The sequence below is a fragment of the Triturus cristatus genome, chromosome 3_2 (assembly GCF_964204655.1).
Source record: "Triturus cristatus chromosome 3_2, aTriCri1.1, whole genome shotgun sequence".
NCBI classification, from domain to species: domain Eukaryota; kingdom Metazoa; phylum Chordata; class Amphibia; order Caudata; family Salamandridae; genus Triturus; species Triturus cristatus.
Window position 1 is genome coordinate 201,938,208 of NC_140584.1, and position 21,027 is coordinate 201,959,234.

The 21,027-nt window shown below is 45.0% G+C and overlaps 1 protein-coding gene across 2 annotated transcripts in view; it reads left to right on the forward strand.

Annotated features, from left to right (window-relative positions):
• Positions 1-21,027, forward strand: part of SNX4 (sorting nexin 4) — a 467,422-nt gene that overhangs the window by 324,429 nt on the left and 121,966 nt on the right. For both annotated transcript variants that reach the window (XM_085647507.1, XM_085647506.1), the window contains 2 exons: positions 4,301-4,366; positions 12,464-12,553. In XM_085647507.1, the coding sequence (XP_085503633.1) occupies positions 4,301-4,366; positions 12,464-12,553 (156 nt within the window). The remainder of the gene's footprint in view (positions 1-4,300; positions 4,367-12,463; positions 12,554-21,027) is intronic.

Here is a 21,027-nt window from a genome sequence, read left to right on the forward strand (position 1 = left end):
GAAAAAAAGATATGTTGCAGCTTACGCTGGCAGGCTTCATTGCACTTTTTTAAATCTTTTGTGTCAGCCATGCTGTACTGCAGCTGCCCTGCTGTACAACATGGCTAAAACACATAGACAAAGCCAATAGCTTTCATATAGGCGAGAAATCCTGGCTTTGTCAATATTTGTTTAAATTGGATGCTTTTGTCTGGTTGGTTGAGTCCAAACAGAGGAAACCCAAAACTCACAGAATGAACTGATATGTTAGATGCTAGCTCACGACTGGAAATGTGGTGTCCTGCAGACAGGCAAGTGACTTAAATTTGTGACGTACATATTGACTTTTTTTCCAATAATTGACACATTCGGAGTGTGAATGTTACAGATCATGTTGATCCTGGAACGTTTGTTGCAATACTTTTCACTTTGCCGCAGCAAGTATATTAATTTAGTGCGTTTAATATGCAGAATAAATATAAATCTGTCTTCGGATCGTGAACTGAGACCCAGTAAAAAATCACTGGGGCCTTAGAAAGAATTGAGCATGCAAACAAACAGTGGTATCCCTTCCTGTGTCGTCTGATCTCACTTCCAGCCCAATAAAGGTAATAAGGTGGGCCATTAAATAGCGTGCACCACAAACCAAAATGTTTCTTGACGCTTTTATTTAAATTTGAATTTTACGTTTTGTTAAAGATTCCACATCCCAGTGTTCCGCCCTACCAGCTACAGATGGGATTTCCTATTTATGCATTGTGTAGGTGATTATGCGTACATTTTTCTGTGTTCTCCCTTGCTACAGCAGCTCTGAACCTACGACGCTTGGGATCCATCTAAAAGCTGTAATTTTGCTGTGGTTGTAATAAGGACAGCCCTCTTCCCAGAGTTTACAGTATGTGTCGGTTTGCAGCTGATCACTTAACCATTTCCATCTGTTCTGTCAGGTTTGCATTTCCTAGCACTGGCAAAGATTAGGCCAAGGCCCCTCCTCTTCCAAACATTTAATCCTATTTTTGTGCAGTTTCTTTTCGGTTCTAGTCGCCTGTGCCATACTGAAATGTGCAACTTTAAATAACTTTAAAACCATGGTGCAGTCAGCCAAATATTTACAATAGGCTGCACTTGCAACAGGTTTCTGACCTGCCCCGCCCCCTGTTTGTCAGCTCATTATGCCTTAGCTGCTCCTAGTGTGAGTTCAAGTAACCAACTGGAACCGTGGTTACATGTAATGAGTGGCTCCACTGCGGTATACTCACCGGCCCCACGCCATACCCCCACCGCCCCTTCCCTCACACCCAAGAATCTGGACGAATCAGTCTCCTAGTTGTGGAAAGGCTACAAGTGCTACATTTTATACGTTTAGTTGATAGGTTGCAGATGTCCCTGGAAAGGTGTGGGAAAGGCTTACTTTATGTGTAATAATAACAGATTTGAACAATTCAGACCAGATTGACAGGAGACAGAGCAGCTAAATAAGGTACTTGGATGTAGTGAAAAATATTAAGTCCGGGTCTTAAAGCACATCGTTAGAAACACACAGAATGGGAATTTAAGGCCATAAAATGGAAGTGGTTCAGTGGAGTCTATCAAAATCGAAAAGCGTATGTCTCTCGTGGCCAAACAAGCAGTGCTAGCCTATTGCAGCTTGTCGGACTACTGAAGGTTGCAATATTGGCAGCAGGGTCAGCTGGAGCTGTTCATCTTAAAACCTGAAGAGGGAAGAATTTCGAGTCCTTGCAGATACACCCTACTCCTCTGTGAAGGCGCCTTGTGCGTGAAGGGCCTCAGGGAAAGGTGGTGCCTTGACAGCGCAGACGCTGATTCTGGGCGGTTGATCAGAATGAGACATATTACCTGATTACATAAAAAAAAAACAGGATGGCTGTAGACTTTGCTCATTGGCCCAACGGCTAGGACAGAAGAACCCCAAATTAAATAAAAAAGTAATAATATCTAAATAGTGAGAAGTTGTGCTTGTGCAGACTCTGCGCATTTCCCTAGTAATGGTCTTAAATTCCCATGCGAACTACTTGGCTTTGTGTGCTAGAAGTTTCCATTACACAAAGCACCCCCAGATTACCATTAGTATTATGTTTTTTGTGCCATCTCTGGCTTGATGTTAGTAACTAGACGCTTTTCAACCCGCTCATTTAGACTACAACTGTAATGAACTTCCTTTATTGGCATGGCAAGCCACATTATGTGCTCCCGAAGCTATTACATGACGCACAAAAAAGGCTTTAGAATATAATTTTTAGTCTGCAATGCAGCTGGAAGTCGAATGGGTCAACACAATTTGAATCCCAGCATCCGTATTTAACCATGTTGTGCCATCATCGCCAGGTCACTTAATCTCCCTTTATGAAAATTGGTTTACCTTCCCGAACGTTCTGAAACGGGATAAAACACTGACTATTAAAAATTGACTTTTTGTCGAAATGTTTTTATTTTAGCGGAAGAATTAAAATAGGAAAAAGTTATCCACCATAAATAATTATATTTTAACGTAAGAATGGCTTTTTAATGGCAAGGAAAAAAGTTGTGCAATGGGTGAATTAACGTTGTTTAATTGTATAAATGTGTGCATTGGAAAATCTTAACATTTCTTGGGATGCAGAAAAGTTAAATACAGTTACTTAGTCTCGGCCCCTAAGAATTGAATAATGGTGCCTAATCCATTCCTTCCTATTTGGTTTTCATTACATATTAAAATATCAATTGAAATTGAAGGAAATACATGCATCCACTTACATGCGTGGGTACCTAGTTTGCTTTAGCTGTTTCAGATATCCTGTTTGATTCATGACTGGCATTTCCTTAAATGTATCCCCTTCACAAACTTTATTTCTGCCTGTTTGTGTGTTCCTAATGTAACGGGTGTGAATCTGAAGAACTCGTATGCGAAGAGGTGAGACTGTTAACTTTCCTGGCAAAGTAGGTTTTTGTTATGCATAAGTGTTCCGATAATCAGGACTCACCTACGGGCAGTAAGCGAGGCCGGGGCACCCAGGTACCAGCAGCGGCTTTTATTGGGCTTTGGAAGAGGCCACACGTCGCCTCCTGCAAGGGTTGTTTGAGCCGAGGGCTCAGGATTCAAGTCCTTTACTTCTGTCCGTGGTTTCCAAACACAAAGGCATTTTGAACGCAGCCTATGAATTCACAGAGGGAGGTGTTGCCTGAACAGTAATGTAGCAGTTGAGCATGGGCTAAATGAAGACGAGAACAGTCGGACGGAATGGCTTGTGAATTCTAACAGGGGCGCATACATTGCTATCCTTCAAAAATGTTTCTAATTTACAAGGTACGATTGTAAAAAAAAAAAAAAGATCGCAGGGTGTACTCATTAGCGAAGGTGGGCGACATTTCAAGGTATTCCCCTCAACGAAGGTCGACGTTTCCACAAATGTCTCGCGATATTCTATCAGGAGACTAGTTCAATATTAAAACATCTTGAGGCCGCAGCTCACGTCGGGTTTACAGGTCTCACAAGGCACGAGCCTAGCTCAGGAGAAAAATTGCACGAAAAATTGCAGTTGCCAAAAAAAAAGGTCCACTGGAAATACAATAAAAACTATAGTTGGAAACCAAGCGGCATCATGTAATAGAAAGTTTGCTAGGCTTTAGGAGTCATTTGGCACACACCGTGTTGTGCTATTTGTTCCATAGGATGGGAGAGGGTGATGATGGAAGGAGGGTTTGGAGGCTGAGAGTATGTATGCATGTGTGTGAGGAGGTGTGCGTGTGTTATCATGCTTGTGTGTTTCTGTCTATGACCGTGTGTGCATTTGTGTCCACTTGTACGCACACCCGTTACATTTTGATCCTTTAAATACCTTCTTATGGGTTTAAGTAAAATGAAATTCTATAAGCCCAAATCCTGGTTTTTGTAAATGTCACCAGTCATAGCATAATTGAACCCTAAGGCCTATGTTATCCTCTGTGTTTTGTTTTTATGTGTAATATTTTATTGTGTTCCTAGGATGCTTCCGAGAAGTTTCGGTAACTCCTTTGCTGGGACATAAACGTGTATTTTATGCCACCTCTTTAAGTATAAGCATTCAGACAAAACAGTTAATAAGGGGAACTGTTATCCCATAATAAAAACGCATATTGTTTGAGGGGCGGGTCAGGAGATAACATGCTTTAGGGGATTTAATGTTAACCGTATTGCACAAGAATCATCGTGAGTTGCAGCCAAGAGGAAGTAGGGAAGCTTAGTGGAGGGTAATACTTCAGTGGGAGGTCATTTCACATGTAATGCCATCTGGAACGTAACATTAAATAATTTCTCATTTGCTTTCGTGTCTTTTTCTATTAGCGAATGGAGTGCCATAGAGAAAGAGATGGGGGACGGGCTGCAGAGCGCCGGCCATCACATGGACGTGTAAGTACTAACTCCCCATGCTGTGTTGGGAGCCAGATGTCTGGAAGGCGAGGAGAATGGAGCTGGTTAATGTTACTATGCCGCACACTCGATCTGAATCACGGTGCAATAAAATGTAAATTTAGTGCATTTGCTGTGATTTTCATGACGGTGCGTGCTTTCAGAAAACGTGAAACTAATAAGTGAAAGGAGGAACGCCTGTCGGGTTTTCAAGACGTGCGTTATTTTAAATTGATAGAAGTGGTTGAAAGTTTTCTGTTCAGCAGAAGTTGGTTGAATACACATCTTATGTGCTGCAGAACAGACACACTCGGTCTCGTACGTTATTTCTCACTCGCAGACACACACCTGTTCTGAGAATTGTATTGCCCTGCATAGTATCGCCCGTGGCACCCCTCAGTCCCCCCTCCAACAAATTACATTACCCAATAATAACACACACTCAGACTGTTTGATTGGGTACAAACTGCTGCAGGTTTATTACATACACTGTTATGTAATAGGTGGGTTATCTTACGGGCGATCCAAGGGCAGGCAACCAACTGGGCCGCCTGCCCGCCTGATGAGCCGGGCAGCACTGGGGCGAACCCCGCCTTTGCTGCCGTCCAAGTGATTCTCTTCCAGGATCACGTGACCGTTGATAACTTCTACTCACGCCCCTTCCCGGGGCGGAGCGTAGCATAGCAAACCTCCGGTTGTTCAGGCCCACAACCGCCCGAAGGCCTAGCGGGGCGCCGACACGGCTTCCGGGACCCTCCCATGAGGCTCCTCGGATTTGGCTCTGGCACCCCCTATGGTGCCGCGCAGAGGTACCCTTGGTACCGGCCTGCTTCCAGATCGCCCTGTAACTCCGCCTGCAACGAAAAAAGGAAATATTATAATATTCTCACCCCCACCTGCCAACCACGCCGGGTAAGCAGTAGGGAGGGATGCAGCGTGCGAAGCGACAAGAGGTCGCTGGCATGGTGGGGGAGGGCTATATAGCCTCCCCCCACGCCCAGAGGAGCCCCGGAAGTGACGCCCGTCGCGTCACTTCCGGGCAGGAAAGAGGAGGGGGACACCGGCCGGAGTCCCTGCCCCCGGGGGGGTGGGGGGCGGGGAGGGGTGACCGTTGCCTAGGCGACACTAGGGCGCCGACCGCTCTAGTGGCCCCCTGCGGGGGCCGCGGTCAGCGGCATATGCTGTACCAGAGCGCCCTTCCCTAAGCTGATCTGTGGGACAATAGGAAGTGACGTAGCAGATGCGCGAAAGTGCTGCAGAAGTCAGTTCCCTTGTCCATGAGGTTAGTTCCCTTTTCCATGTCCCAAAGGTGCAAGAACTGGATGCTGAAGGGTTCACTGCGCTTTTTTCGCAATTCGAGATTTTCAGTAACAATTCTTTAGGGTCATGTCACTCCACCTCTTCCCACAAATCGTCGGAGTTTGACCGATCTTCTTGCTTTGATGCAGAGATATGTGAGCTAAGTTCCCTTAGTCGCCCTGAATGCAGAGAGCGGGGTGGCAAGGATTTTATTTTGCAGTTCAAAAAGACTGGTCTTAGTCCAAATCAAGGCACTTCTCCCAAAGTTGTTTCATTTACAGGAAGAATTCTTCTTGCCATAAAAACAGCCCTCCTCCTCCGACCATGAGTATAGGGAAAAGCATAGGAGAATGTCCAGAGAAAGCCTTGATTTTCCAATATCTGGTATCTTTGCTATAGCAATGGCAGCCTGTTAAGGGTTCCCCCAGCCCTCCCCACTGAAGTTCTTGGCCAACAAGTTCATGCATTTTTGCAGGCCATGCTGGTCATTTCCAATTGGCCACAGATTGAGACACTGTTGGGTGCCCTCTTAGCTGGTGTGATTCACCTCCGCATCGGCTTCAGATTCAATCACCTCCTCTGCTGTGGTTCATCCGAGTCCAGCGGTGCTGGTGGCGCCACTGACTCCGCCATGAGGATATCAGATTAGTCATCTGCTTTGTGATCTGAAACTGCGATGGCAGGCTGGGTGCCCTACCAGTGTGGGAGCCTTAGAATTTGACCTCATCTTTCACCAACACCATCAAAAAACAAGTATTAGTTTCAAGAGTGAAATGAGCATACATTTGGCGCCGTTTTAAAAAAATTTTTTTTTTATAAGGGCTGCTGATACTGAAAACCAAAGACACAAAGCCTTTTTGAGGTACCATAGCCTCTTCTGTGACAATTTTGAAATCCTAAGCTTCTAAGCTCTCTTGTCAGCTAATGACACAAATGGGAAGTGAAGCTGTGAATTGAGTTCTGATGGATACTTCTACACACAGAATTTTCACCGGCTGAATATCTCCAGGCACCAGACTGGAAGCGAGAACTTTTCGTCAGCTTTCCCATGCCCGTAGTGCACACTGGTTCCATTTCAGTGCCAGACGTGACACCATGGTGATGTCACTAGAGCCCTATGTAACTACCAACCCGAAGACAAACAGCTCTATTTAAACTCTTTGCTTACTTATAAAAGTCTATTTTAACTGCCAAAGCGGCGCATTTTTCATCTAAAATCTTGTCGGCAACTAACCGCTCTAAGGAGATCTTTCATATTGTGAATGAGCTATCTAACCCCGACAGAATTTCGTGTAAGTCCCCTCCATCACAAACGTTTTGCAATTCACTGAATCTTTTTTTTATTGACACAATCGAGAAAATCAAGTCCAGTATCCTGGTCTGTCAAAATCTGGACTCACCCTATAATCATAGTACTTTCACGCATTTCCCTGAAATATGTGAACACACTTTCATAAATCTCCTCTCAAAAGTCAAAGCGGGTTCTCCCTCTGACTGTTGCCCTCCCAGTATCTTAAAGGAAATCTTTACTACCCTTCCTAGCCCTGCTCTTAACCTCTTAAATGAGTCTTTGTCCCAAGGCACTGTTCCTTCAACCTTCAAAGAGGCAATTGTCGTCCCCCTTTTAAAGAAGGTGGGATCTGATCCGCTAACTTTGAAAAACTACCGCCCAATTTCCCTTCTCTAGCTAAGATCTTGGAAGCCTATGTTACAGGTTGTCTTACAGACGTCTTAGAGGAATCTGAATTCCTTGATTCCCATCAAGCGGGCTTCCGCCAAGCACACTCTATCGAAGCGGTAATCCTCACAGTATAGGATACTCTTCGCAGGGAGGTTGATAGTGGTTCTCCACAGGCCCTTGTTTTGCTTGACCTTTCCGCTGCCTTCGACACGGTCGCCATTCCCTCCTGGTCGACCGTGTGAGGGACGCAGGAATCTCGGGCCCTGCCTTAAGCTGGATCAGCTCTTTTCTGGAAAACCGCTCCCAGGCAGTTTGTACTGCACAGTTTACTGCCCCTAGAGTTAAAACTTCCTGTGGAGTCCCTCAGGGCTCTTCCCTCTCTCCCCAGTTGTTTAATCTCTACCTCCTCCCTCTTGTCCGAGCCTTGAAGGAGCGCAAAGTCTGCATCTTCAATTATGCAGAGGATTTCCAACTCCTCTTTTCCATCAGTAACTCCCCAGAGTCAGTTCATGCTTTTCAATCCACCATGCTGTTCATCAGTCAATGGGTGAACAAGAATCATTTAAAACTTAATCCGGACAAGACGGAGCTGATCTTAACAGGTGGTACCGCCAAGAGCCCATGGGGACCCCACTTTTGGCCTAGGAAGCTGGGTCAGCCCCGTTCCTTCTAGCTTGGCTAAAAGCCTTGGAGTGGTTATCAGTCAGGACCTTACTCTGAAGCCTCAGAGCAACTCGGTGATCTCCACTTGCTTTTTTCAACTCCTCAAAATAAAAAAGATCTGTAGATTCCTCACTCATGATGGCCGGATTCAGGTGATTCATGGTCATGTCCCATGTCAAATATGCCAATTCATTATACTTTGGCATCCCTCTGTATCTTTTCAGACATTTACAGATAATTCAAAACCAGGCTGCGCGTCTGATTGTTCACCATCCTAGGCATCAGCATATTACTCCTCTCTTGAAGAAATTACACTGGCTTCCTGTTGTTCAGCGATGTGCTTTCAAGATTGGATGTCTTATTTTTAAATCACTTAATGGAAAGGAGCCCGAAATTTGTCAATAATATGATTAACAAATATGCTCCTACACAAAATCGTCGTTCAGCTCACAAAAATCTATTACTCACTCCTCATTTTAGATTAAAGCGCACCGGGGGTGCCAGGTTTTCTACCCTGGCCCCCACATTCTGGAATTCTCTTCCCTCCGAAATCCACTTCTGCACCAATCTTCTTGGTTTCAGAGGTCTTTTAAAAACTTGGCTCTTCTGACAGGCCTTCTGAATCTTTCTTTAGGACTTGGATCTCAACCGAATTAGCGCCATGAAACCTCCCCGGTGTACGTGCTCTCTATAAATTCCGTTTTAACATAACATATGGCGCCCAGCATGGTGCACGTATGTGCATTTTTGTTATTTCTTTTTTTCCACACCTTTTGTGAGTGAGGCAGAAAACCTACTTGCCCCTGGATTTTAAGATACAGGACTCGTTTGGCACCCTAGAAAGTGAGCAGTCTCTTGCCCTCCCCAGATGGAAAATTCACGGTCTTGGAGAAAACGCCTCAAACAGCATTCATGCTATCCTTCAGTAACCAAAAAGGCATCCGTGCCGTGAAAATTAGATGTACACTTTAAGCATCCAAGGTGAAATCTCTACACAGCGACATTGGTAAAGAAGCAGGACACCAATTGCTTTCTTCCCATCAATGATGTTTTAATGATCTCTACCTGAGCTTTTAGAAACCTCATCTCAGCAGTGTTGACCGTAGAAATCGGTGGCCAGCTCTTATGGGCAATCCTACCTTTATTTCTTTACATCCTACTCTGTAAAGTCTGGTGGTACAGGCTTCTGTACCTCTCTACCGGGAACCAAGTTTCTTGACTCGCTGGTGAAGGTTTTCTCTTCAGCCTGTATAGCAATAATAGCATATAATGATTTGTGCCTAGTCATAAGATACTCTCATGTTCATTGGTAAATGGCAAGCTTTGCATTGTCACGCCTCCCAGAGAATTTGAGGGAATTATCAACAAACCAGTTTAACGATGGAATGAATGTAGCACAGCAAACATAGAAGATTGGCGTGGGTGCCGTCCATGCGGAAGCACAAACCTTGAGGTCTGCGGTCTTACTGGTACACTCACCCAGGTCATTTCCAGAGGATTTTTCAGCAATATATAGGATATATTAATCAGTATGGCATTTGACAGCTCAAGACTGTTTTGGAACAAAATATGAGTATCTCAGTCTCTTAAAATACCTCTCAGATTCTGGGCCAAAACATCTTCAACAAAATTGCATTCATGTGTGAGTATTGCTTGTTGTGTCTAATCTAGGCTAACATATGTCTGTCTCCCCTGAATGTGTAATCTCACCAATAATATGGTCCACCATTGTTTCTCCACTACCTCATTCATAAACAATGACAACTCAAAAGAAATAAACCACATTTCTATGTCATCACCAATCACAAAGCAAGGTACCACTTACTATAGTAAATGGGGTTCTGATGGATACTTCTACATACAGATTTATCACCGGGTGAATATCTCTAGACACCAGACTGGAAGCAAGAACATTTCTGCAGCTCTTTCACGCCAGTAGGGTGCTCTGGCTCAATTTCAGTGCCAGAAGTGAGACCATCATGACGTCACTGGAGCCATATAGCACCCAGCATGGTGCACTGATTTTAGTTCCTTTTTTCCACACTCTTTAGTGCGAAACCTGAGCTGCTCCTCGGTGTTTTTTGAGATTCTTTTCTCACTTTGTTAAAAAAAAAAGTGCTCTATGTAGAGATGTTACCCCGCAGGAAATTGTGGTTTCCACCTTTTCGCAATTGTAATGAAAAATTCAGACCCACACAAGGTCTACTGATGGTGTCTGGGGTCAAAATACGATTCGAGGTATTGTGACTTGCAGCCTTATGCACCCCAAAGCCATAAAAGAGTGCTTTGCCAAACTCTTTATGGCCTGCACCCTCGACGACTTCAGCACCCCCCGTGATCCCAGTCAAGGTCTCCATTAAGGTCTCTGTCCTGTCTATCAAGGTCCTTGAAGAGCAAAATGAAGAAGGCACAAGAAAAAGAAGCATGCCAATGAATGACCTAGACGTTGGCAACCTGCAAAGCCCCATCCCGGCAGCAAAATCCTTTTCTAAGCCGTAACTGACTGATATCACCTAGCCTGAGAAACCTCATCCAGCAGCAACACCTGTTCCAGGACCTCTTTGAGCCCCACCACCCCTTCCATATGTAGCGCCATCCCCAGCTGAAACGGAATCCCCAGTGCTGAAGGCTGATGAGCCTTCTTCCTTCACGCCATGATGGAGATGTTCCTTTACGTGACAGTCCTCTCTTGCACACCTCAGGGCCCCACAGGGCCATTCAGGGCTCCATTTGTGGTCCCGAAGACGGGTCCTCCTCTGACACCATTTATCCCCCGCTGTTCCTCTAGAAACACTGGAGCTAAGCAGAGCCACCTGGCACTGAGACCCTTGCTGCTGGTCCCTTCTACGGCTCCAGTTCCAACAGGTCCCCAAATCTGGCATAGCCTGTGCAGCCAACTCCCTCAAAGTCAAATGCCATCCAGATGAAGTCTAGGAGGGCGCCCCAGAGGATAGTGGAAGAGCCCAGATATAAACTAGACTTCGAGCAGGATGCCCAGTGTTATTGGCTGACAAGAGAGGACATCTTTGGTCCTCACTCCTACCCCATACAGATGCTGGAGACAATATCCCATGATACGGATGACAGCAGAGAGGCAGCACATTTTTTGCTTCCCCCTTCCTCTGATAAGGTGGAGTATCCTGCCTCGCAATACATAGGCGGCCTAAAAACGTAACCAGGAACAGACTTGGTTTGTCCTTCGGGACCAGCCTCTGAGAAGTGTCTTCCTTTCACACTGTCTTAAGAAAGGCAGCTGACTTACTCGAATTGCCCATGCCTACTGTGGTATCCAGAGTGAACGTGTTGACTACAATTCTGAGGCCAGCTGCAACTTTGTCAGAGCCCTTGCTGCCCTTCTGTTAGGCGCTCTTTGATCAGGTAAAGCCTGCTTCGGAGAAGCTCACTTTTTGATTGAGTTCAGTTTGATGAACTATCATTTGGTAGTATTCTTAGTTGATTTACTAATAAGTAATGTGCACATTTGAATAGACAACCAGTGAGTGATTCACAGATTTAACAAATCAGCCATCGTTGATGGTTCCAAAGCAGTGTGAAAAGGCAGCTACAGCACCTTCATTTTGGAAGGAATTTTTTGGGGGAAACTGTCGTTTTTAAAAGCCCCTTCAGCACGTTTAGATAGTGCTCAACAATCTGAGTGAGTGGCTTGAAATGGTCTCAGTGTCAATTGTTTTTTTAAACATTTTTTAATAGCGCTTGTTAGATTTATCTTAAAATTTCAGTCTGGTTAAATCTTGATTTGCTGCCTTTCTTCAAGGCACATATAGATTAGCATATTGTAAATACTTACATCAAGATATAATTGTATGTGACTCTTTTTGGGATCAATTCATAACCTTAGCTGCCATGAAGTAACACATCTTTTCCTCTCATGATGTCGACCTCATCCCTTACAAAAAAGTCTGTTTTCTAATAAAAGATGCACAATTTGTTTTTGTTGTGTTGCTTTCAGAAACAGGGTTGCTCAAGTAGTTAACTTAATCACTTTGAGGTATACCTTTTAAGCGTGGCCTTGGAAATTTCCTGAAAGTCTAATGGCTTACATTTGTCAGCCATGATCCCTGCTGCTCTTAGCTTACATGCACCATTTAGCTTAAAATGCCAAATGTATGGAAAAAACAGTAATTTATTTGGAAAATAAATAACTTGAAATATTCCACCCAATTGCACGGGTGGGCCTTCTGTTTGACCGAACATTAATCATAGGAAAGCTTTGTTGGTATTACATGAGTGTTCCTATTAGACTTAAGTACTGTTATAACTTACAGCATGGTGGATTTGCCCTGGCTGCTGTATATGCTGTGCTTAATGCACTTATTTCATGGAAGTCATATTTTTAGTTTGTATACAGCTGTGACATTCAAGTTAAAAAAAATCTGAAACATGTTGACTTGTAAAAAGAATTTTCATGTCCCAAATTTTTCTATGTGTTACAGATATGCAGCATCTATTGATGATATCTTAGAAGAAGAAGAGCATTATGCAGATCAGTTGAAAGAGTATCTGTTTTATGCCGAAGCTCTTCGGTAAGCAAGGCAATTTACACTTCTTTGTGTATACGTAAATACTTTAAACTTTGAACCAGTTCCTGACATTGTGCATCTTATCTTTTCTATGATACTAGATGTTACAGTAGAACCAAATATATGTGCTTCAGAAAGTCTGCAACCCCTTGATTTTTTTTTCTTCAAATTTTGTTCTCAATACATGCATGCATTTAAGAGGATTTATTTCCAGTTATCTACTTAACACTTTCCACATGTACAAGTGAAGAAATCAAATTTGACTGTGAAAAACATATAAAAAGTGAAAACATGACAACTGGATATTCCTCCAACCCATTCACCTCCTCCTCCATGAATTTATACTTAATAGAAGCACATTTCACAAGAGTTACAGCTGAGAGCCTATTTGAATAGATCTCTACCTACTTTGCGTTTATACTTTGCCAATATTCAGTCATTCTTTTATTTATTTTTTAACTTTCTTTATTGGATTTTCAGTTAGTACAGCTGACTTTGAAACCAGTCAGAATTATAAAATGATAATTAACATAGCATACAACCGTATCAATAGCAATACAGCTCAACTACATTCGCCATATCTCACTCCACACCAGTACATCTTAGAACCTCAATATCAGAGGTTTTGGGTAAGTAGTTATCAGTAACAAGATGTCATTTTTTAAACGGATGTGCTAATGTGTAGGCCAATACCTCTTAGGGAGGCAATGTTGTTATGGGAGTGTTAACTAGGGGGGTAGATATGATGTCCCTCTCCCAGCATAGCAGGACAGGGGTAGATCCATTACCCCATCTATGGGTGTAGGGGCGAGCTCCTTGGTGCAAGAAGCTGTTTAGACCAAGGATGCCGGGTGGAGTGATATCTCCTCATTCTGTGACTGGTTAAACAGATAATTATGTAAGGGTTCCCATATATTCCTAGGGCGGGAGCTGGCGGTGTAGAAGTTCTGCATGTATGTTCAATTGGACTTGACAGTGGGTCAGGTCTTTTAGCCAGTCCTTGAATTTAGGAGCCCTGCCGTGACTTCATCTGCAGGCTATTCTAATTTTAGCAAGGAGTCAGCTCAGCTATATATTTCCTAAAGTTAATATGCACCCCACAGTATAGCCCAGCAGTGCCACAAGCAGTGTGAGTAGTATAGGTTAACCCATCATGTTAGTGAGGGCTTAGGCCACCTCCCTTAAGTAAATCTGTATGGAAGCACATGACCATGCCAGGTGTATAAAATCTGCTCCCGCCATGCCGCATCTGTCACAGTTGTCATCCAAGTGGAGACGATATTTATGTAAAGTTACCGGTGTATAGCACATTCTGTACTGAAATTTGTAGTGAATTATCCGAAATCTGCTACTGGATGTTATCTTGCCTCTCTGCATACAGCAGTAGCGCAATTGATCATTAGTCAGAGGAGTTTCTAGATCTGAGTCCCATTGAGTCCGGAGATGACTTTCAGTATGGGGGATTTCTAGCTGAGCTGTAGAATATAGAAGGGATACTAGGTGGTGCTGTGTGTCAGCCTGGAGCAACATGTGTAGCTTATCAAGAATGGGGGTTCAAGTGGGAAATTAGGTGTGGCAGCCTTAACATGTCTTATCCATATATATAGGAAAACGTCAAATGGAGTAGGCTGTCCCCCTGCAAAGAAAGTCGTTCTATCTATGAAAGAGTCTTCGCTACAAAGGTCCCTTCAGGTATCCAGACCGCATTTGCGCAGTAGTAGCCGGCAAGCTGGCTCGTGCATGATTGGCATTAGAGGGTGATATGACAGGGGGACAAGAGGGGAGTTTAGTAGTGGTTTGCCCAACATACAGCCAGCCTGGACCAAGCTAGGGAGGTGGAAGGGACTGTAGAGTTCATCCATGCGAAGGAGTCAGTGTGAGCACCAAATTAAGTGACAGGGGGGATAGGATCCATGTAATCCTGTTCTATTGCTAAGTGGGGGGTGGGTAGGGATTGGGCCTGTACCACTGGACTGCAAAATGGGCTTGAGCGCATAGGTAATATAACTCCATGTCTGGGGCTTAAAACCTACCTTTGGAGTAGAGCAGAATAAGAGTGTCCCATTGGATCTGGGCCCATGCCAAACAAATCAGCTGTGCCCTAAGGGCCTTGAAGAATGGTGTCCTGTCGAGATCAGAATATTGAGATACAGATATAGAAGTTTAGGCAGAATAACAATTTTCATCAGCGAGATGAGTCCCACTAGCAATACGGGCAGAGAGATCCAGCTTGTTATGCTGTCAGTGATGTTAGAAAGTGCAGTGCCATAATTTGCCCTTATGACTTCCTCCTTGTCTCTTGACACCATCACTCCCAGGTAGCAGAGCTCAGTATCACATTATCTCAGTGAATGAATTGTTGGGTGGATGGCATGAGCAGGAGCAAGTTGGATTTACTCCAATTGATTTGGGCCCCCGACAAACCCCCAAATGTAACAAATTCACGGAGTAACCCATTCACACCATGCTGTGGGTCCCTCAAGTAGAGCGTAATGTCGCCTGCGTATAGTGAGACAAGGACATGTCTCAAGGGATATTGCATGGTATATTCTCTGTGGTGCTGGCCAAGGGCTCCATTGCCAGGGCAAAAAGAAAAGGCAAAAAAGTGCAGAACTGCTGTGTTCCTCTGGCAATGCTGAATGGTTCTGAGACTGCACCTTTATTTCTGACTCTGGCCATAGGGCCTGAGTAGAGGAGCGCAATCCATGTTAAGGAGGAGTTTAGAAACCCCATGCATCGTAGGACAGTCCCTTTCCAAGAATCGAAAGCCTTGGTGGCATCAAGAAAGACCACCTCCGCACTTAAGTCTGAATTGATGTCTTGCAGGAGGTCTAACAGCGGGCTTAAATTAGGAGAGGTAGATCGCCCCGGAATAAACATGGATTGATCAGGTCTCACCAGAAATGTCATTAAGAGGGCTAAATGGTTATCTGACCCTTTGGCCAGTATCTTCACATCAACATTAGCATGACTTCTCGCATGGAAGGTGGGAGTAGGCCCTTTATTTTAGCCTCTTGGAATCTTAAAATCTGAATAAGAGTGCTGATTTTATAAAAGTCTACTGGTAGGCCGTCTGGCCCGGGGCAGATTGTGGCTGCATTCTGACTCCCCTGATCTTCCTCGATGTTTCTTTGAGTACTATTCAAACATCCCAATGCTACCCCGTCCAGGTTGGCCTCTATATCTGCACGTTGACTCCTGCTGGACGAATATAATGAGCCATAAAGTTGGGAAATCCTGTGGAGGATATCAGGAGGGTCTCTGTGTAGTATTGACGGCACCTATCTCCAAAATATCATTGACAGAGTATGGTTTTCTAATCATTGTGCTCGTTCACTCTCGCCATAGGCCCTGGCACATGCATATTGCCTCTGTACAGGCATTCTCAGTCAGTTAAAGTGAGCATCATCAACATTGGGCTCATACCAATTGACAATGGTGACCGCTGTGGAAGCCAATCTGCCCCACATTAGGGAATAACACCCCTGAGTTTCCTGTCGTGAGCCCCGTAGGGCATAGCAGACTCCCCTGTGGATGAGGATAACTGTACCTCTTGCATATGTAGAAAAGGTAGAGAATTGCCAATGTGAGGTGCAGCGAAAGTAGTGCTAGTGGAATCTGTGAGGTGAGTCTCTTGTAGTAGGGCAACATGTATCTTATGTCTATCCAGGTAGGCCAGAATTTGTCTGCGTTTACGCGGAGAGCCCAATCGCCCAACATTCCTTGTCATAACATTATGTGTATGATAACTAACCTCAGGTTAGGAGAGACGTTGTTTATGACAGTGAAATGCGAAGCTGTGAACTTGCGAGGAGAAGCGGATCGGTCAGTGATGTAAACAGTGCGGAACTAAAATCATGGCAAGGTGTGTGTAGCGTGCTGTGATGAACAACCCCGTTACCTTCCTCCACCCACACTGGCAGCCCAATCCCACCGAGGATACAGAACCCCCCCAAACAACCAAAAGAACATTAATAACTATAAAGGTAACCATCAGTCACTGAATCAGAGGTAACCTATCGCGGACCTCCAGTGAGCCAGACAGGGTCCTTCCTTGTTGGAATGAGGGTGTCCGGGGGGGGGGAGTTTGTGTCCTTTGGTGCCCTCTAACATAGAGGAAAGCACAAAGAAGTTGGTGAGCCTGATGTCTTGTTCGGGGCTAGGGCCCGGGGTGTGGGGCAATGGATATATCAATTATAGCATATAGAAGGAGGGTGCTTCAGATCTTCTCGTCGAACCTGTCTAGGAATGTCTGTGTTTCAGTGTACAGAAATTTGCAGTTCAATGCCAAATATGAAATCAAACAAAGGAAAATGTAGAAGATCCACCAGGTGTGGCAGTGAGTTTAGCCCGCCTCGGACATTGGCGAGGTGGACCTTGGGGCAGCAGCAGGAAGCTTCTTCTGGGACATCCCGATGCTGCTGCGTCGTATAAAGTCTGTCGCCTGTTGTGGGGTTTGCAAAAGGTGGCCTTTCCCCCGTAAGGAGATCTTGGCTGGGTATAACTTAGCATAGGGGATGTCTGCTTGCTGCAATTTTTGCCTAATATGTACAGATTTCCTCCCCACATCTTGCACTGAAACCGTAAAGTCTGGGTATATTGTCATAGCATCACCCTCAAACAATGGGTGCCTCTTCTCTCTAGCAAGGCACAGGGCGGTGTCTCTGTCCCAATAATTTAGTAGATGGGCAATGATTGGCCTCGCAGATGAGCTAGAAGGGGGTCTTGGTTGGCGCGCCCTTTCTACAATAAGAATTTTTTAAAAAGAGTCTGCGCTGAAGAGGGTAGTCCGGAGCCACTCAATTAAGTCTTCTATTCTCCCGGTATTGGTGGATTCTGGGATTCCTAGTATTCGTAGGTTGTGCCGGCAGGATTGTGCCTCCAAGTCTTCAGTCTTCATTTATGGCGGGCCTCAGTAGAATCATACCTCCCAGGGTACCCACCGCTCCAGCATAGAATCTCAATGTTGTGCTCGCCAGCCTCATGGGTCTTACCTTCGGACCCCTGCACTCTTGCCCTTTACAGTTCCACTCATAGAAGGTGGCCTAGCTCATAGCTAGAACGTCCCTCAGACACATCAGTGAGCTGCAGGGAAAGGATTGGTCTCAGAACTAATACTTACTTCCTCCCCAAGGTGGCATCTCCTATCCACCTCACTGTTAAGCCCCCATCCTGCTTTCCGAAGCCGGACTTTGTAGCAGAGAGAGCCCTCCATACTTTAGACATTTCACAGGCTCTCAAGTTCTAGATTGGTAGGACTTAGCCTGCTGCATGTCTGACCAACTCTTTCTAGCCTTTGCCAAGCTTTACAAGGGCCATCCCATCTCAAAGGCTGGCATATCTAGGAGGGTAGTCCAGTGCATCTAGACCTTCTACCACAAAGCGAAAATAACCCTTTCTCTCCACAGCTCTAGGATGCACTCCACCTGGAATGAAGGCACAAGCATGGTCTTGGTTAGCAATATTCCGCTAGCTGGCATGTAGAAAACGGCCACGTGATATACATTTACCAGTCACTATTGTGTGGCTATGGTTGTTTAGACAGTGCTGCTAACTTTGTTCCAGGCATCTGCACCATCCACAGGCTAACCTCCGCCTTCTAGAGTATACCACCTTTCAGTCTATGCAGAGCATGTGTAGCTACAGCCACACATTTTATGAACTGCAAATGTAACTTATCCTGTAAGCATCTGTTCATAGGGTGTAGTGGTGTAGATTTGCATGCGCCCTCCCTTCTCCCTGTAGCCTGTGTCTGCTGCAGATCTTTCCTCTTGTCACTTATTTCTTACACTCACAAAATGCATGATCACCATGCTACCTTCACTCGCCGCTCCATACATATGCTCACCCGACATGGAGTCTGTGCGCATGCGCATTGCCCACAAAAGGAGGAGTCACAGTGCATCCTGTGACTCTAAATATTTCTTCAAACAAGTAACATTTTCCTTCTCGTGGTTCCACAGCCTTTCTTTCTGCCATTCTGAGAATAGCGCTGTTCATAATATAGTTCCAGAGTATTCTACTTGTTACTTCAATTGTTTTTAGGTCTCGCAGACCTAGCGCTGGAGCGCGCATGCGCTCCTCGCTCTGCGAGGCTTATTGTAATCGATAACATTTCTGTAGTGGACTTGAAGCCATGCCCATCTTTTTGATTGGCTGGCGTCAACGTTTATGCTAAACGCTGGCCTTCGATTGAAAATGAGGCTTCTTTCGTTACCGCCCAGTCTCCTTTTTGGACGGCCCATCCCGCCTGGATGTTTTACTTGCAACGTTATACAGTCTCCTTCAATTACTCGTTGAGCACGTTTTTCCTCATTCGTGCAATGGCGACAGCTTGTCCTAGAATGGCTCTCTACCTGGCCCTTACACCAAATTGTTCCGCTTGCGCCTTGCCAAATAGCTCCGTTTTTATACAGCGCTTGTTATCACATTGATTCTGCTTCTTAACGCTTGGTATGAGTCGTATTAGAGTGCCTCCCGTTAGCCGCAGGCCTTGCATTGAGGCTCAGAGGGTGCGTGGTCGATAGGACACGCTGGGTTTTGAATCTGTCAACTAAAGGCTGCGCGCAGTGTAGATGCATTAACCCACCATCCTACCTCCCTGAATCGCATCCTTGAAAGTCTAGTATATTTCTCTAAATTCACACGTTTCTTTCCTCATTTTTCTCGCTGGATGTCATGACTTTTTGTTTTACTGTTCTAACACCCAATCAACCCCCCCCCCCCCCACCCCTCTCCAATACATTTCTTGTCTCTCGTGCCCTCAGTGCTTTACCCTTTTTAGGCACCACCTATCCTGTCACATTTTTTACCCTGCCATTTCGGCTCTCCGTTCGAACCACTCCATATCCCAACTGTTCTTTGTCTCGTCGCTCCTGCTGTCAACAATATAAGCTTTTATGCACCCCCACGCCCCCCTTCCCACACTCTTTCTGTCCCCGTCATCGGTGTTTTAATGTCACGTTTTTTTTAGCAGTAAGACGCATTGTTTACAGCGCTTGAAAACACAAGATGAAGTCCAGCGCTACAAAAAGATCAAGTTAACGCCTGTGTATCCATTGTGACGTTTCATTGCCGGCTCCCTTTGTTTCATCTACTCCTGCTTTAGCTCCTTCACTTGTTCTATTTTACAGATTTATTGAACTGTATCTCGTCCGTCCCATTATCGGATTGGACCAACAGTACGTGACGCAGTGTCTTCTTCCTCATTTATTCACGCCACCTAAACCCCTTCAACCTCAGATGATACTGCGCATCTCTAGTATATGGCCAGAGTGTTGTTAGGGGCCCTAGTGAAAGGAAGGAAATGCCCCCCCACCTCTCCCCTCAGCTAATGCTTCAGTAAGAAAAAACAACACAAGGAAACAGCATATTGCAGCCAACGTCGCCCTAAGCACAGAGATCATAATATCACATCATATGTTGTACCAAGCACATAGAAGCAGGTGTCTGGCGCACTGCAGTCCTCTTAAACTCACGTTGGACATCCTGCGCTATTGAGACAGTGCTTCTAATAGCACCATTTAGGTGTTTCTAGTCCCACCCTACATCATTCAACCTTCCATTCAAACCATGGCTCCCCCTTACTCAACACTACAAATAATCCCCCCCACCCCGTACACTCCTCCAAATCCTACAGAGCGTGGCCCCCACCCTGCACTCGCCCCAACTCAATGGCACCGCCTCCCATTCAATCCATCCCCACTTTCCACCCCAGGTCGCCAGGCCTTCACCTCCGTTGTAAAACCAAAGCCTCATGACACTATCTGCAAATCTTTACACACCCTGCCTCCCCCCTCGCCTATTAAAATTCAGGCTTCACAAACTGTTGTTTATGTTGCTAGGGGTAAAAAGCAACACAGGATTTACATAAAAGGGCCAATTTTGCATCTTTTTTAAAACTTATTTTTCTACACATTACAACATCACAACATCCTTGGGGTATCTTGCTGCTGATGCATTAGGAGCCCCTGCAGCAGCATGGACGCAGTTTAAATGGACTCTTTGTTCATTTTCCAGGGTGGCATTAATCATTTCGGACATAGGGCACATTGCCGTCTTGTACTAGCCTGTCCCTTGACAGCACGCTGGGGAGCGGTGCATCATCCTACGTCACAGGGCATGGCAAATCTTTAGCAACAGCCTTGGAACAGCGTAGCCGCAGCACATTTTCTATTCAAGTAGTGTTCCAAGAAGCTTGCCAGTCTCCCTGGAACATGCTATGGGCAAGCAAAGGAGTAATAAACAAGCATTTGCCATGAAATAGGTCTCACATTTACCCGAGTTTAAGCTATTGGCATTGTAAATGATAATACCTTTTTTTATGTTTTAAAAACGAAAACAAAAATAAAAGGCATTGTTATTTGTAATGTCAACAGCTCAAACTCGTGTAAATGCGAGACCTATTGCATTGCAAATGCTTGTTTTGTCTGCTGTTAAGTCCTTTTGTTTCCTCTCTGTATGCCTCAGTTGAGCCT